This window comes from Schistocerca americana, chromosome 8 (assembly GCF_021461395.2).
Source record: "Schistocerca americana isolate TAMUIC-IGC-003095 chromosome 8, iqSchAmer2.1, whole genome shotgun sequence".
NCBI lineage: Eukaryota > Metazoa > Arthropoda > Insecta > Orthoptera > Acrididae > Schistocerca > Schistocerca americana.
This window is the reverse complement of record NC_060126.1, coordinates 373,669,880-373,687,321: the sequence shown is the minus strand read 5'-3', so window position 1 is coordinate 373,687,321 and position 17,442 is coordinate 373,669,880. Positions and strand designations below refer to the sequence as shown.

The following is a 17,442-nucleotide window of genomic DNA, read 5'->3' as shown; positions in this document are numbered from 1 at the left end:
AATCTGCCGTACATTAATAGCTGCCTCTGCCGTGTTTGTCGGATTCGGTGTGTTAACGAATTTATTGCTTGAAGTGTAACGGCGTAATTCCTGAAATATATTTTTATCATGCCTATCATCTTGAGAGGCGGTATATGTGTACTGTAGAGCATGTTTGGCCAACCTTGTGTAATTTTATGTAAGATTGCATTTCATGGGCTTTTATTTAAATGGTCATTTTAATATATAAAGTTGTCACCCTTCCACCGTAAGACTTTCCTTAGAAGTTAAAATCAAGTAGCACTTTCGGTGGCAAGTTAATCTTTCAATTTTAGTGTTTTGTACTATTTCCATCCCTCCTACGGGGTACATAGTTTGTGTGCTAGTGTGAATTGTTAAAACTTTTACTTTAAGGTAATAATATTGTCGTGTGACGAGGGCCTCCCATCGGGTAGACCGCTCGCCTGTTGCAAGTCTTTCGATTTGACGCCACTTCGGCGGCTTGCGCGTCGACGGGGATGAAATGATGATGATTAGGACAACACGACACCCAGTCCCTGAGCGGAGAAAATCTCTGACCCAGCTGGGAATCGAACCCGGGCCTTAGCATTGACAGCCTAAAGCGCTGACCACATTTTTTTTTTCTGGTTTATCTCATTTTGTTCTATATTGTTCGTTTAATTTGGTCGAGGCGGACGTCCGATGACACCTATTTAGGTTCTTTGTTGATCCATTCACTCAGTTTTTTTGTTACAGAGGGTAGGTAAAGCACTTAGCTACCGGGGGCGGGGTTGTTGTGACCGGTCGTGACTATGGCCGTGTCAAAAGGGAGCGGCAAGTTTCTCAGCGAGAAAACTCATACACTCAAAAATTTTGTTTCTTTCTGCCCCTGAATAAATTGTAACATGATATTTAGAGGGTGCTTTCTGCTTATAATTTTAAATCTATTTCTTAAAAAAAATGTTTTTAGGAATAAAAGTCCCATTTGTTAAAGGCAATTTCGTTTTGATTTCATCAGTTACTCCCTGACAACTACTTCCACGCGCACATAGTGTGATTAAATGTGTTAATGTTCTTGATGAATCGCTAGTAAATAAAGTAAATTCTTAAGAAAAAGTTTTGAAAGTAAATTCATGATTCAGTAAGTTACTTGTATTATCATGACCTTTTACTATGCTTTTAAATTCGTGATAGCTATGTCGCCGTGCTTTTGTGTTGCGTCTATGTTAGAGACTAATGTCTACTGTCAGAAGAGCGGATGGACTGCACTGCTACTGCCTACCCACCACTCTGCTCACATGGGGCGAGGGGGAGGGGGGGGGTAATAACAATAAAGGAGAAAAAACTCATAGGACTGCTAGGTACAAACAGAATGTTTTGTGGCACTTTTATTGTAAAAAGGAAATACATCACAGAAGTCGTCACATGTGCTTCTTTGAACCCACGATGGCAGCTCTGTGGACAGCCGCTGTCAGTCTCTTGCTGGATAACTTGTCGGTGGCAGCCTTCACTGCCAGTGTTAGTAGCGCCAGCACTGCTACGGCGGCCGCCACCACCGCAGCGACCACGTCGAGCAGCCAGACCTGGTGCCAGGAGAGGTGGAGCGCCGGAGAGCGCAGGTGGGGGGCGCCGCCGTGGCGCACCACGTACTCCGTCCAGAATACCGCCTCCTCCAGCGGCGCGCGGGGCCGGTCGTGGAACACGCGCGACAGCTGCTGCACCTGCTGTCGGTACCTGCCGTGTCGCCGTTTGCAGGTAGTTTATTTCGTTTGCATACTACTGCCCATTAAAATTGCTACACCAAGAAGAAATGCAGATGATAAACGGGTATTCATTGGACAAATATATTATACTAGAACTGACATGTGATCACATTTTCACGCAATTTGGGTGCATAGATCCTTAGAAATCAGTACCCAGAACAACCACCTCTGGCCGTAACAACGGCCTTGATACGCCTGGGCAATGAGCCAAACAGACCTTGGATGGCGCGTACGGGTACAGCTGCCCATGCAGCTTCAACACGATACCACAGTACATCAAGAGTAGTGACTGGCGTATTGTGACAAGCCAGTTGCTCGGCCACCATTGAACAGACTTTTCAATTGGTCAGAGATCTGGAGAATGTGCTGGCCAGGGCACCAGTCGAACATTATCTGTATCCAGAAAGGTCCGTACAGGACCTGCAACATGTGAAAGGTGGCTACACTGAGTCACAGCGCCAGAGACTGCGCCAAAGAGTACTATTCAGCCGCCTCCACTGGCAGTGCTTGTTGAGAAGTCGTCGTGGAGAGCGCTTGTTGAGAAGTTGCAGTGGGCAGTAGGAATTCTGATGTAGCCGTGACTAGTTGTGAGCATGTTGTATGCAGTTGTTCTGATGGGCTAGACAGCCGATGCTGTTCGATTGCGGATGTTGTAATGATCAGAGTGTATGTTTCGTCAATATATGTGAAGGTAAAGAAAATTTTTTTATTTCAAATGCTCTAAGTAACAATGTCTCTTGGTCACAGGTTCAGTCAACAAAGCATCTCGCTTGTGTTCATGTATTAGAGTGTAATTCTGGTTTTTATGTGCAATTATAGTATTTTTGGTTTTTTTAATTACTTCAGTGTAAATGGTGCTTAAAATACCTTGTCTTATTGAGGAAGAACCGTGCCAGATGTGTACGTTGAATCACACTTCCACACACAGAACAGTTACACTTGTGCTTTGTTGTTTCGTAGCTTTTATAGTTGCTGGGGACTTAATTAATTAATTGTGTTAACGGAAGTTTTCTTTCATTTCTTGTTGTTATTCTATGCAGTCAGATTGCGAAAGCTACGAAACAACAAAGCACAAGTGTAACTGTTCTGTGTGTGGAAGTGTGATTCAACGTACACATCTGGCACGGTTCTTCCTCAATAAGACAAGGTATTTTAAGCACCATTTACACTGAAGTAATTAAAAAAAACCAAAAATACTATAATTGCACATAAAAACCAGAATTACACTCTAATACATGAACACAAGCCAGATGCTTTGTTGACTGAACCTGTGACCAAGAGACATTGTTACTTAGGACATTTGAAATAAAAAATTTTTCTTTACCTTCATATATATTGACGAAACATACACTCTGATCATTACAACATCCGCAATCGAACAGCATCGGCTGTCTAGCCCATCAGAACAACTAGTCACGGCTACATCAGAATTCCTACTGCCCACTGCAACTTCTCAACAAGCGCTCTCCACGACGACTTCTCAACAAGCACTGCCAGTGGAGGCGGCTGAATAATACTCTTTGGCGCAGTCTCTGGCGCTGTGACTCAGTGTAGCCACCTTTCACATGTGGTTGTGCATTATCCTCCTGAAATGTAGGGTTTCGCAGGGATCGAATGAGGGGTTGAGCGACGGGCCGTAACACATCTGAAATGTAACGTCGACTGTTCAAAGTGCCGTCAATGCGAACAACAGGTGACCGAGACGTGTAACCAATGGCACCCCATACCATCACGCCGGGTGATACGCCAGTATGGCGATGACGAATACACGCTTCCAATGTGCGTTCACCGCAATGTCGCCAAACACGGAAGCGACCATCATGATGCTGTAAACAGAACCTGGATTCATCCGAAAAAATGACATTTTGCCATTCGTGCACCCAGGTTCGTCGTCGAGTACACCATCGCAGGCGCTCCTGTCTGTGATGCAGCGTCAAGGGTAACTGCAGCCATGGTCTCTGAGACCAGTCCATGCTGCTGCAAACGTCGTTGAACTGTTCGTGCAGATGGTTGTTGTCTTGCAAAGGTCCCACTCAGTTAACTCAGGGATCGAGAAGTGGCTGCACGATCCGTTACAGCCATGCGGATAAGATGCCTGTCATCTCGACTGCTAGTGATACGAGGCCGTTGGGATCCAGCACGGCGTTCCGTATTACCCTGCTGAACCCACCGATTCCATATTCTGCTAATAGTCATTGGATCTCGACCAACACGAGCAGCAATGTCGCGATACGATAAACCGCACTCTCGATAGGCTACAATCCGACCTTTATCAAAGTCGGAAACGTGATGGTATGCATTTCTTCTCATTCCATGAGGCATCACAGCAACGTTTCACCAGGCAACGCCGGTCAGCTGCTGTTTGTGTATGAGGAATCGGTTGGAAACTTTCCTCATGTCAGCACGTTGTAGGTGTCGCCACCGGCGCCAACCTTGTGTGAGTGCTCTGAAAAGCTAATCATTTTCATATCACAGCATCATCTTCCTGTCGGTTAAATTTCGCGTCTGTAACACGTCACCTTCGTGGTGTAGCAATTTTAATGTCCAGTAGTGTATTTACATCTGACATGTACAATATTAACGCTTATGCATTTCTTCAACTCAGCCAGTAATGTCTACCCGCGGCAGATAAGATGCAGGGTGTTGAATCAGGGCTAACATGTAGCGAGCAGCGGGACGAGGGTATAGTCACGTTACCAGTGGGCTTGGACCACAGAGAACTGTCTGTAACACAAACTAGGAGAGAATTTCTCGGACCTTATCAACTCGAAAGAATATTGTCGTCACACTTAAAGGGGAGAGGTTATACACCATCTGAGGGGTAGAATATGGCCTGTCCCGAATTAAAAAGGAAGGAGTGGTCGCAGTATTGAGTATGATCACTGGCGTTATCAGTCGTAGGCTGTATGATTTGTGACAGCTCAGGCTGTTTACTGCTGGGAGAACATTCCAGGCTATGAACTTGGTAAATTTTTGATGCAGCCACGAAAGTTCCGAAACTAATACACCATTAGGAATCAGCAGATGTGGCGAGACGTTGGGGTATGCTGAGTAGGTACTGGCTGATTTTCTGTGCTGTATACCGTAGGTTTTTATGCTGTAAATTGTGAGTCCTGTATTATTTTGCATGGTTGCTGGAACAAACTGTAGCTCCACACATTTCTTACAAACGTCAGAACTGATGAAAATAGCTGGACACCCTCCCCTCCAGCTCTATATACTTTTCTATTCAATATGTACTGATCAGCCATAGCATTATGATCACCAACCTGCTTATAGATATAAATCCGTCCAGGCGATAGCAGCGTCACCTGGCGAGGAATGACTGCTAGTCAGACACACACACTGTGCATATAGTATCAGTCACCGTGCTGCCCATGTGTAGAATAGGGAAGATGCGCGATCTATCTGAGTTTGACAGAATGCAGATTGTGATAAGCCCAGACGATTGGCATGACCATTTCGGAAACTCAGCGACTTGTCGGCTGTTCGAAGAGCGCTGTGGCGAATGTCTTCAACACGTGGCGAAACCACTATCAAACCATAAAAGAATATAAGTACTATAGACTGCAAGAAAGTTTGTTTTCATGTTTACCGGTTTCAGTCAGTTGCTGGCCATCTTTAGACCTCATAGCATGTTGGTGGGCGGTGGCGGCGAACGGAGCAGGCATTAAGAACTCCACTAATGTCAAATGCTGACTGCGGGCACTTGATCAGTTGACGTTAGTGCAGTTCGTAACGCCTGCTCCGTTGACCGCCACCGCCTACCAACATGGTATGAGCCATGAAGATGGTCAGTAACTGACAGAAACTGGCAACCACGAAAATAAACGTCTCTCGTGGTCGAGACTCTTGTTCATTTTAAAGTACTAAGAAAACCTCTGTTCTCCGCGCAATCCATTAGGGAATATATTTCTTTCTGAGGCACAGGCAGTTTTAATAATGAGTAACAAACGTAATTTTTCCTCTAGTGTTGTAGGTATGGACATCACTGTTATTCTGAAACTATGATAGATTGTTGTGACGCAATCCATTAGCGAATTTTTCATTATTTGTCCAGTGACATAAAATGTCTGACAGGTCACAAAGCAAATTTTTAAATCTAACCTAAAATCATTTCTCCTGGAGAATTCCTTCTATTCCATGGATGAGTTTTTATTTAAATGTAGAGCGACTGTTAAAAGCTTAGATCTCAAGCGTAGTTACAAGAGAAGAGTTGAAAGATGGTACGTTCATTAACGTTAAAACTGATCATGTGCACTTATCCTGTAAGCTGACTCATACCACATCATTTCGATAAAAAAAAGTAGTTAAAATGATATATGGAACATGCAGCTTATTAACTGACAGTAAGTCCTTAACGTAAGGTATTACAGATAGATCTGTGATGCTGAAGTATTTTTTACACTTTGTCATTGTTGCATTATTAACACATATTTTGAACAATGTAGCATATCTTTACGTGTTTCCTGGTAGAATATTCACGGGGCATTGCTAGATACTTGTGCTCTCATTACGTGTTTGCCTCTCCAATTTGCCTCTCCAACCTATAGTTGTAGAGTACAGTGTAAAGCTGTATAATATATATATACAGGGTGATCAAAAACTCAGTATAAATTTGAAAACTTAATAAACCACGGAATAATGTAGATAGAGAGGTAAAAATTGACACACATGCTTGGAATGACATGGGATTTTGTTAGAACCAAAAAAAAAAAAAAAAAAAAGGTATTGCTAGACGCGTGAAAGATCTCTTGCGCGCGTCGTTTGGTGATGATCGTGTGCTCAGCCGCCACTTTCGTCATGCTTGGCTTCCCAGGTCCCCGTACCTCAGTCCGTGCGATTATTGGCTTTGGGGTTACCTGAAGTCGCAAGTGTATCGTGATCGACCGACATCTCTAGGGGTGCTGAAAGACAACATCCGAGACCAGTGCCTCACCGTAACTCCGGACATGCTTTACAGTGCTGTTCACAACATTATTCCTCGACTACAGCTATTGTTGAGGAATGATGGTGGACATATTGAGCACTTCCTGTAAAGAACATAATATTTGCTTTGTCTTACTTTGTTATGCTAATTATTGCTATTCTGATCAGATGAAGCGCCATCTGTCGGACATTTTTGAACGTTTGTATTTTTTTGGTTCTAATGAAACCCCACGTTATTCCAAGCATGTGTGTCAATTTGTACCTCTCTGTCTACTTTATACCGTAGTTTATTCAGTTTTCAAATTTATACTGACTTTTTGATCGTCCGGTATATATATTTTGTATAAAGTTGTATAGTATAGCATAAAGCAGTTACAGGACTTTATTTGTAGCTGGTGGTTGCAGCGAGAAAAACGTAACCACCGAGAGGAAAACAGGCACAGCCACGTCAGATATAGGTACGCGGCACACGCTCGTTAAATACTCCGATCCACGTGCCTGTACAGTGTAGCTATGTCTGTGTGACCGTAGTTTAAGGGATGCAGAAATATCTTTTGTGTTGTTTAGGGCAAGTGGGTGACAAGCTTTTCGATTATTCTGAAAATATTTTTGCAGGAACAAAACTAATAGGGATAACAAACCGAGTAAATCATTATTAAATGATCACTCCGTAACAAGCCACTGGAGACCACAGGTGCCCGGAACAAAAACTCTCATGAAATTTTGTCGATGGAATTTGGGTTCACTCAGTTTATTGAACTCCTTTGGAGTAATTTGGAAGTTATTTTTCAATCCAACCATTTCACTCCGTTAAGAACTTCATGGCTACTTGTCCGCTTGGAAATCATAATTCCACTTTTCAGTCTCGTCCAGTATACGGTAAGCTCACATAATGGAATTCTCTCTGGAAATCATGGAAACGCAGCAAGCTCGCTAAAATGAACAAGATGTGAATTATTGAGCTTGTAGAGAACTAGATTTTCAGGTAACTCTGCAAGACAATATCCAGTCATGTGGAAAATATTCTTCGAACACAAGCTTGCACATTGGTCTCTGCGGTCGATCATGTGTTGGATATAGCTGAGTAGCAATTTGGAAACAGCGTCCTCTAAAAGCTACAGCTAGTGGAACGCCAATACAGTTCATAAGAAGATAAATATTCCAGATTTATACGTACTGAATTTCCAAAGTTACTGTTGTGTAATTCTGACATTGGATTTTTCACATACGCTATCATTTCTTATTGAACAGCGTGGGAACTATTCCGAGAATGGTTAGTATGTTGCGTGGGACGACTAACTAGATTTTTCGAAAGGAAACTCCAGTGTGTAGTTGTATCATTTGGGCGAATGATGCGTCAAAGTTTGAGAAGAATAGCGTCCAAGCATCTTGTTTGGTATCCGCATCAGTCAACTACGTCATTCTACAGATTGCTTCTAATACGCTCCTTGCGAATGTGCTTCGTCTTTCCACAGTCCTCTGTCGTCTTAATAACTGGGTTGTAGCGTTGTTTACCAGAGCAATAACGTTGTTGACAACGTTACGGCCACTGCGCAAGTATCAAAGTGATCGAAAAACTGCGTGCATGAGGAAATGTAGATGGTAACAGCAGAACTGCGTCACTGTCATGAAACTTTCTGCTGCATTCGAGATTCGCATCAATTTGGAGAAAACTGAGAGGTACCAGACAGATGAAATATTTTCCGCCTGATTTGTTTCTCAAATTGTTGTTTCTACTTACAGCAAAGTGGGTTTTCTCTGCTTATCACATTTTACTGTATGTACAGCCATACTGAATGGTACTGAGTAATTTAATTCCTGAACACTGGATCTATTACTCTGCATTTCTGGCGGCTACGAGGAGGTATCCAACCAGTTGACTGTCGTCAACGCTCGGCCCCACCACTTCCCTTTAAGGAAAGCATGTTAAAACATTTATAAGAGGATGTATTAGTCAGCACTCGCCAAATAGTGCACAACTGGACGCACGTGTTATTGACATGTGAAGTCAATATCCAGGTAACACTGCTGGACAACCACTCGCAAAATGTACACTTTGTATAACGGCATTTTCAGCACTGCACCCTTCAGCCATATTTCCCGACTTCCATACAATTCGCCGACGAATGCACGTCCGCTCGCGGCGGACAAGGGTGAATTCGCGCAAAAATCGTATTTGGCCAGACGAGAATCTGCGTGCGCTGATGATCAGAAGGAACCTCCAGAGAATCAACGGGAACCCATGGGCTGAGATAATCTGTGATCTTGGAGCAGTATGTATTGTTAACGGGGCTGGCTACACACTGCCTTGCGAATTTCACGAATATTCCCGTTTTACATGAGTAGCATCGGACGCCTCCTTACCTGGGATTATCAAGTACTTCCGTGATCGCCCAAAGGAGTGTGTCAGCCGTGATGTTGCTGAACTGAAGCCTCAAGGCGTAGCCGTGCTGCTCCGCCCTGATCATGTTGCTGTCCTGATCGGCGAACACGGAGACTCCAATCAGGGGCACCCCGTGGTGCACGGCCTCCAGCGTGCTGCCCAGTCCACCGTGCGTGATGAACAGCTTCATGTTTTTGTGAGCTGGAATTTAAAGCAGGTGAGTGTTAGGCCTCAAAACATTGGTGGCCTCATATAAAAAATTTAGCCCAACATAATACACACTGATAATCCATCAAGTTATGCCGAAAATGACCTTTGTGGAAGAAAACTTGTTATTACATAAGAGCGAACAGTTGTAAACTGTCTTCCTAGTACCATAACCAGTGGCGGATTTACACATTTGTCACGTGTAGGCTACTCAAATTTTGCCACCCCTATCGTCCTCTACAATTCGATACCCTACTTCACAATCATATTAATTAACAATTTTTTTGTCAATGAAATTGAAACTTTATGGTTTGGCAGTATTGTCCTGATTACACCACCTTTGCCCCGTAAATAGTATGATTGTTAACTAGGGCATCGGTGTGTCACTTCTTAGATCATTTTGTTTACAATCCATCGACTTGCACAAGAAATAGTTTTTGGGTATATTTCTGAGCTAATAAAAGCTCAATCATATACTACTAGTAAGGCAGAGTACGGTATGCATTAAAACTACTTACACAATAATGTACGCTCGGTAAGCGTAACTAAATGATTTTTATTGGCTTACTTACTGTTTATAAACAATACATTCAATTATCTGGTAACATTTAGGCTGCCGATGACAACGAAACTAAATAAGTTATGGAAGTTTTACAATACCTTTTCGCACGATTTTCTATTCGCAGAGTCATCAGTTATATTGTCGTACGAAATTTTGCACATTATTTCTCACTCTATGCACAAAAGAGCTTGCTGTTTTGCTTTTCTTAGCTTATGATGGATTTAAGAAAAGTTTTTACCCATTATAAACAAGAAAAGCTTCTCTCACCTGAACAATTCGGCGCTGTCGCACATAGAAGCATGCGAGGTACTACATCCGAGTTTTGCAAATTATGTTTTCGCAGGAACGAAGATAGGCTTTCCATTAGTCCAAAAACTATGATTATGACCTTCACGGTTATGCTACCGGATATAATCGTCTTCAATACACGGTATTTCGGCGATCGATCTAGCCGCCATCTTCAGGTACGATCGCTGAGACACAGTCACGTCAGAACTGAATGAACATCAGAGACGGCGGCTCCTTTATAGCCCGGGTCCAGGCCACTGCGCCTGCGCTAGGAGCGGAAGTGTTGCCCCCTGCGAAGCAAACAATTGCAGCGCCGCCGGCGGTGGAAACTGGCGAAAGTGATAAATCGCAGATTAAAATGTGGTGGGTCGAAAACCAGACCGTCGTGGTTTTAATCAGATAAAATTGGGTTCCGTATCTTGCTTGAAGGAAAACCTCTATCCTTGTTAATAATATCATCGGATAATCGTATTTCGATGGATTCCTTGAGTACACAATCCCAGGAGCCGCCGTTTCTGATGTTCATTCGGTTCCGGCAACTGAAGATGGCGGCCAGATGGATCGCTGAAATATTGAAGACGATTATGTCCGTCAGCATACCTGTGAAGGACATAATCATATAACACACCGGGAAAATCTACGGGATTACACCAGAAACCTCTACGGGGTGGAGATGATCATTCTTGTTGAGAAGTTTGATAAATTTCGCAAGAAGAAAGGGAAGTTGCTGAGTTCACTTGTACTTTTATTGAGATACCGTGATGAAGGTATTGTTCTAAAAGTTGCTAAATTTTCTCACTTTATTGATACTATAATGGCAAAAAGGATCAAGAAACATGCTAGTGTGACGTTAGTACGGGAGAGAATTCGTTTCACATGTCAACAGTTTGATCTGATATCCAAAGAATTGTATTTCTTGCATTTAGAACTTTATTCTCGTCTGTTTCCCGCATCCTGGAAGTGGGTTGATGAAGCTTCGTGGGCCTATTCGGATTCTAGGCAGAAGAACACTATTAAGATACAATCTTCGAAATTTCTTCGACTTCGCCAACAACCATCCACATCCGATGACATTACTAGTCTTCGGACTGTTATTAATTTAACTGACAAGTAACTGGATGATGCTACTTTGTCGGTTTTGGAGAAAGGTATGAACTTTCTTCCTACACCAGGGAACCTGCCTACTATTGATTTTATTAGCGCTGTTGAGCAGGCCGTTGTTCGCTTTCCTGAAGATGTGTCACAGGAAATTAGACAGGAAGTTTCTCATCATCTTCGTCGTGCACCGCCACCGCAGAGTAACATTTCTTCCAGTGAAAGGATGGCCATTCGGTCATTAAGGGAAGATAATGATCTTTTAGTTCTTCCTGCTGGTAAAGGTAGTGCCACTGTTCTCTAACATGGAAATAAAGAGTTTCCGGATCCATGTCCACTTAATGTGTTTTCTTCCGCTACATGTGAGGAATGTCTACTGAAAGTCTGACCATATCATTTTATTACACTTTGTATGTTCTGTTCCGGTATGATAGTTTGCTTACTACATCATATTTCATTAACAGTAGTCAGGTCTCGTTGTTTTCAATTCATGGTTCAAATGTCATACAAAATGGAGTATTTTTAGCGAATCAGTACGAGAGTCACATCTTGCTATGCACTCACAGGTTAAATAAATAACGTGGTAGCAGCTTTTCACACTTACCCAGTATATCTGACTGCGGCAACCACTTGGACACTTTTAAGTTCTCTGGCTTCCCCGGGAGGTCCTCGGTTTCCCACTTCCACAGAACTCTCTGCTTGAGCTGGGAGAAGGCTGTCAGAAAAGCCGCCCGCTTCTCGTCAGGCATTTGAGAGCTTTTGATGTTGGACCCCAGGCTGAACAATATCGCACCGTCCGTTGCACTATCAAGAAATTCTTGCAAATTCTGAAAATTAAACGTTATTTACTTCAGTTGTTTTGTTATATAATATCTAGAGTGTAACCATTTGGTCATTCAGTAACAGCTAAGGATTAATTATTTTGTAATTAGTTACATGCATACCACATAGCACTGTCTTAAGGGAACCAATAAGTGAAAATCCGTCGTAATACGGAATTTTTTTTAAATTGTGTTAAGTTATGCTCCAGTTCTCCCTGAACGAGAATGTGTATGATTATTGTATGTTTGACTTATACTGATAGGAAAGAGAGAGCATTTTCTAAACTACGGTACTCTCCCTCCTGTCACTTAAGCTGTTTTTCTCCCGGGTGCAGCATACTATCTCTGCCTTCACTCTATTTATTGTTTGACAACTGCTCTTAAAGTTGTCACCGTAGTGCTACACAAGAGTGGGTAACAGTTGAACACCAAATAAGCGTTCTGTTTATGTTTTACTCATCGTAATGGTTTGAAGGAGACGCTTGATTTCTAGAAGTAATCTTATTGCGTTCATACTCATGTTTTATCTCTATAGATCGTAAATATGCGAAGTATAATATGCAGAAACAGTAATATTTTAGAAGAAATGAGAAAAACTGTTTGGACAATCTTCTTTCACAGAACTGCTAAAAATGACAAACTCTGACATTCTCGTTGTCCAAAGGAGCCTGAGATACAGTGCAAGTATCAGACAATTGGTACAACTGGCGATTTACAGTACATGGACACAATCACCTTTTATCAATGTCAATAGCAAAGTGTTATAAAACCTATCTCTTGGGACGTAGCTAGCTAAATGTTACTTGCTAAATGCATCTATGCGTAAATTCAAAATTTCAGTGAAAGCTTCACTAAACGTGCGTGAAATACTTTTCTAAAACAATATTTGTGGGCTTCGAAACCCTAAAAACTGGTGTCATGGATGCAGAGTTGTTTCTAAATGACGGGTCGGCCAGTAGGCTGAAACTTTTCAGTAATATCGGCATCGAACATGGAGAGAAAGTAAAGAAAGCACTTCTGTCAATTGACCTGCTGAAGGTCAGCTCCCTACGCATGAACAAAGATGTCAGAATTCAAAGAGGGCCTGCAGTCATAAGCTAGAGGATGCAGTAAACCGCAACGATGACAGCTATGGATCTAGTGAGCTACAACGTTTTATGTAGGTTGAACATATCGTCTCAAAAAGTTAAACGTATTTTCCTAAAAGTAAGAAATTTTTAGCTTTATGTACATTTTTTCCTGAAGTTACTACGTCTCCTTTAGTGAAACGTGGTACAGATATTTATTACACCACTTTCATTGAATTGTACTATAATTACAGCAATCCAGTGGCACGTATGACAAAAATTTCAATGTAATTTCTTTTTAAATGCCGATGTTAAGGTCACTTACTTTTCTGTGAATTTCTGCCGTAATAATGATTCTACTATCGTGTAAGTAATATACTTTGAGGAAGATGTGACAGCTTACGTCCTTTCTAATTTGCTTTGATTTGAATAAGCAGTTTTTGAGAAATGTACTAACGATGGTACTGTCAACCATAGAAAATACACTCACGGCGGGGTTCCCTTAAATAGGAGAAGTGTGCAACTAATTCGGAACAAAGCATAATGTCATACGATTAGAATATTACAAGAAACAACTTTAGCTGACCATCTCGTTTATCTAGCAACACTTCTAACATGTACCGAAAGTCACCAAAAACCAAATCTTGGACAAAATCTTGTGTTTTCGGCAGATTATATGCTCAGAATATTTGCTGAGTAAAGAAACGTCTTATCGAGACTTCTCGTAAACTGTTCATCCTTGTATTGGAAGACATATTCAGATCAACAGACTGGATTAACAGAGGAACAAAAATCAGTGGCTCATATCTAAATCAGTGGCTCATATCTGAACCATCTGCTCTTTGCCGATGATATTCTGCTCGTAAGTGAATATTTGAAAGGACTACAGAATACAATACTAGAACTAAATCTTACCTCCGCAGAGACTGGATTGGAATTGAACAACAGTAAAACAAAAATTCTGTGCCCAGAAAAGTAACCACTTTTAGTAGGAAACCAGTGTATAAAAGCTGTTGATGAATACATCTGCCTTGGACGCAAGATTAAACTGTGGAGATACAATCAATACAGAAATTCGTCGCGAAACAGGGACTCGACAGCGTTATGGAAGATTCATCCAGATAAACAAGTATTCCCAAATAACTTGAAGGCTAATGTTTGTACCATGTCCGTATTGTCAGTTACAACCAACGCTCTGGAAACTGTGATTCCGATAAATGAAAGAGCTCGTAAACCAAACCGCACACAACAAGCTACAGAGCGCCAGATAGTAGGAATCAGCCTCAGGGATAGGATTCTGTCAAAGGACATTAGAGGAAGAACAGAAGTAATACATGTACTACAGAGAATTACAGGACTGACGTAACAGTGGGTCGGACACATATCTCAGAAAGGTCACAGCAGGTGGACCGCTATAAATATCCACTGGAAACCATGGCACCGCAAGACATTCACTGGAAGACTCCAGAAGAGATGGCTTGATGACGTGCAGTTGGTGGCAGGAACACGGTGGTATTAGATGGCGCAAAATCGAAGACAATGGAAACATGTGGAGGAGCCCTATATCCAGCAGTGGACTGAAATCTGCCAACAAATGCTTATGGTTTTTAGACTGCAGTCTTCATTGGTGTCAGCTAAACACACACGTATGTTGCGTTCAAACAATCACTATCATTACCGACAATTCAAGTTAACACGGACGAAGATTAAATGGTAATTTACCGTTTTGAAAAACGACCACCCCTCTACGAAATTTCATCACAGCAGAGATTGATGCTAGAGAGAAAATATGACAGTGCACTTTGCAGAAAATATCCGTTTGTACGCCTTTCTAAAAGAGGGAAATGAATGAACGAGAATCAAAACACGTCACCCTACGGACACATATTTCCGAATAATGTAATATATAATTAGTCCCTTTTGGTGTAACGAATGATTAGCACATTAAAAAGATAGCGACACATAGTAATAATGACGTCATGGAACCAAGTAAGGAGTTTTATGTTTAGAACAGCGAAGACAACGATTGGATGGGTGACAAGAGAAGTAAACAGCGGGGAGAAATGGCTTAGAGTACTTTTGCTAATCTTAATTGACTTTTCAAAACGAACATTCAAATGTAAATTACCGAAAAGAAAAAAAAATTGTGTATGTTACCAGCCCGGCTTATGGCAATGATATGTGGATTTTCAATAAGAAAGCGATTCACAAACCAAGGAATAATGAGGAAGTAATGAAAGGGTGCGTTTTGAGATTTGTTATGAAAAGAAAAAAAAAAAAAACGGCTCGTTCAACAGACTTGTCTGGATCACGTAATTACGTTTGCAAGGAAAATCCAAATGGAGCTGGAGCGAACATGTTGCCAGTGGAATAGGTAGTAGACAGACTGTGGGACTTTTTTGTTTATTTTCTAGAGACATGAAAAGCCTGAGATGGTAGACGATGTTAGAAATCATGCGCTGATAGTATAATTGTACAGAGTCCAGTCACATTAGTGTGACAACCGCATATGTTTGACGTCATCGTACAGTAACAACCCACGAACGGCAGAAGACAGTGGAAGGCGTATAAAGGGTGTCGAGGAGACGCGGGGAACAGTGCAGTCACTGTTGTAAATCGGAAACAGAGAAATTTATCTTACGTCCAAGAGGTGATGGATTCCGGACAAACTGTGGAGGCATTTCTGAAACGGATCATGGCTTCATGCACATGGATAAACCATCCCTTGCACGACAGAATGGCGCTTTCCAGCACCGGCGCCGACGCAATTGCGGAGAACCACAGGCCGTAGATGGCAGTGGTTGCAGAGATTGATACGGGCGAGTAGACGTGCAACTGTTGGGCAACTAATAGCCCAGACGAAACAAGGAGCGAGTAACAGTGCCACCTTAATGACCGTTTAACGAATGTTGGTATGCATGGGCCTTCATAGCAGGCGCCTGTTTCATGCACTCATGCTGACTGCTATTTATCAGTGACGAAGGCTTAAATTTGCACTTCCAATATAGCAACTGGACTTCCACTGAGTGGCGACATGTGGAATTTTCAGACTACCACGTCTTATGCTCCTTCAGCGTGAAACGTCCGAGAGGAAACACCCTACACCAAGTGTCGAAAGGGTGCAGGCCGGAGATGGAAGCGTTGTGGTTTGGGGAATGTTTTCATGGCATTCCGTGGGACGATCTTGTCATTCTGTAAGACACATTGAATCTAAACAAATATGTATCTATCATTATGGACCATGTCCACCCGCACACGCATTTTGTTTTCCGCCGGCACAGTGGCATCTACGGTAGGACAGTGCAATATGTCACCCGGCTTGCAGTGTACGCGTGTGGATTCAAGAGCACCAGAATGAGTTTAGCGCACTCCCCTGCTCACCAAACCGCCCGAATGTAAACTCCATCGCGAATCTGTGGGACCATCTCGAGCCTGTTGTTCGTGCCATGGACCCTCAACCGAGAAACATAGCGCAGCCGACCAAGGCGCTGAAGTCGGCGTGGCGTAACATCCACTTCACTCTCTTCCTGCATGTCTTGTAGGAGTCCGAGCGGCAGAAGGTGGTTATTCAGGCTTTTTACAGGTGGTCATATTAAAGTGGACTGGACAGTGCGTATCACTTAAGATGCAATACATGGAAGATTCTAGAGGAGGCCTTTGTCCTCCGATTGATGTCGTATAACTGATGATGATTATAATCCAGTTTCAATGTTATAAAAGCTGCATATTCTGTTATTCGTATACAGATGTGTGTAATTTTTCTGCATCCATATCGTTTTCCATGGATTTATTTCGTGATTGTTATATCAGCAGTTAAGGTTTTTGAGATTAACGTTAATCAGTTATCTTGCTTTATAAAGACGAGCGTTCAGACTTTGATTCATAACTTAGAATATGTATTGTTGTTATTACTATTGTTATTGTTACTATTATTATTATCATTGTCATTATTGTTATAATTTGCTTATGGTCCATGCTGTGCCGTTATATTCATTTTCCTTATCTTCCATGCGGCTCTCATTCTCTCTGTGTGAGCTGTTTTTCGTTTTTAAGAACTTAGTTCTACTACTCAACTGTTGACGTTTTGACTGTACGCGTTATTGTCTACTAGTTCCCAAACTTATATCTGTGCTCACTTGAGGTCTTCTTTAGCTTGTTACATACATGATGTATTCATTAATTTTCCTGTATATGTCACAACATTGTGTGTAAGACTCATTTTTGGGCGTCTTTGACTATGCCCATAAAATTTTAATACTTGTTTTGTAATGTCTGCTACCAGGTTTGATAACTTCTACATCTACATCTACATCTATACTCCGCGAGCCACCTTACGGTGTGTGGCGGA

The 17,442-nt window shown here is 42.1% G+C and overlaps 1 protein-coding gene across 1 annotated transcript in view; it reads right to left on the bottom strand.

Moving 5' to 3' along the window:
• Window positions 1-1,400: 1,400 nt before the first annotated feature.
• Window positions 1,401-17,442, bottom strand: part of LOC124545862 (UDP-glycosyltransferase UGT5-like) — a 63,999-nt gene continuing 47,957 nt past the window's right edge. Inside the window, exons 4-6 of the mRNA XM_047124821.1 lie at window positions 11,811-12,033; window positions 9,036-9,255; window positions 1,401-1,713 (exon numbers count right to left, since the gene is read on the bottom strand). Of these exons, the coding sequence (XP_046980777.1) occupies window positions 1,401-1,713; window positions 9,036-9,255; window positions 11,811-12,033 (756 nt within the window). The remainder of the gene's footprint in view (window positions 1,714-9,035; window positions 9,256-11,810; window positions 12,034-17,442) is intronic.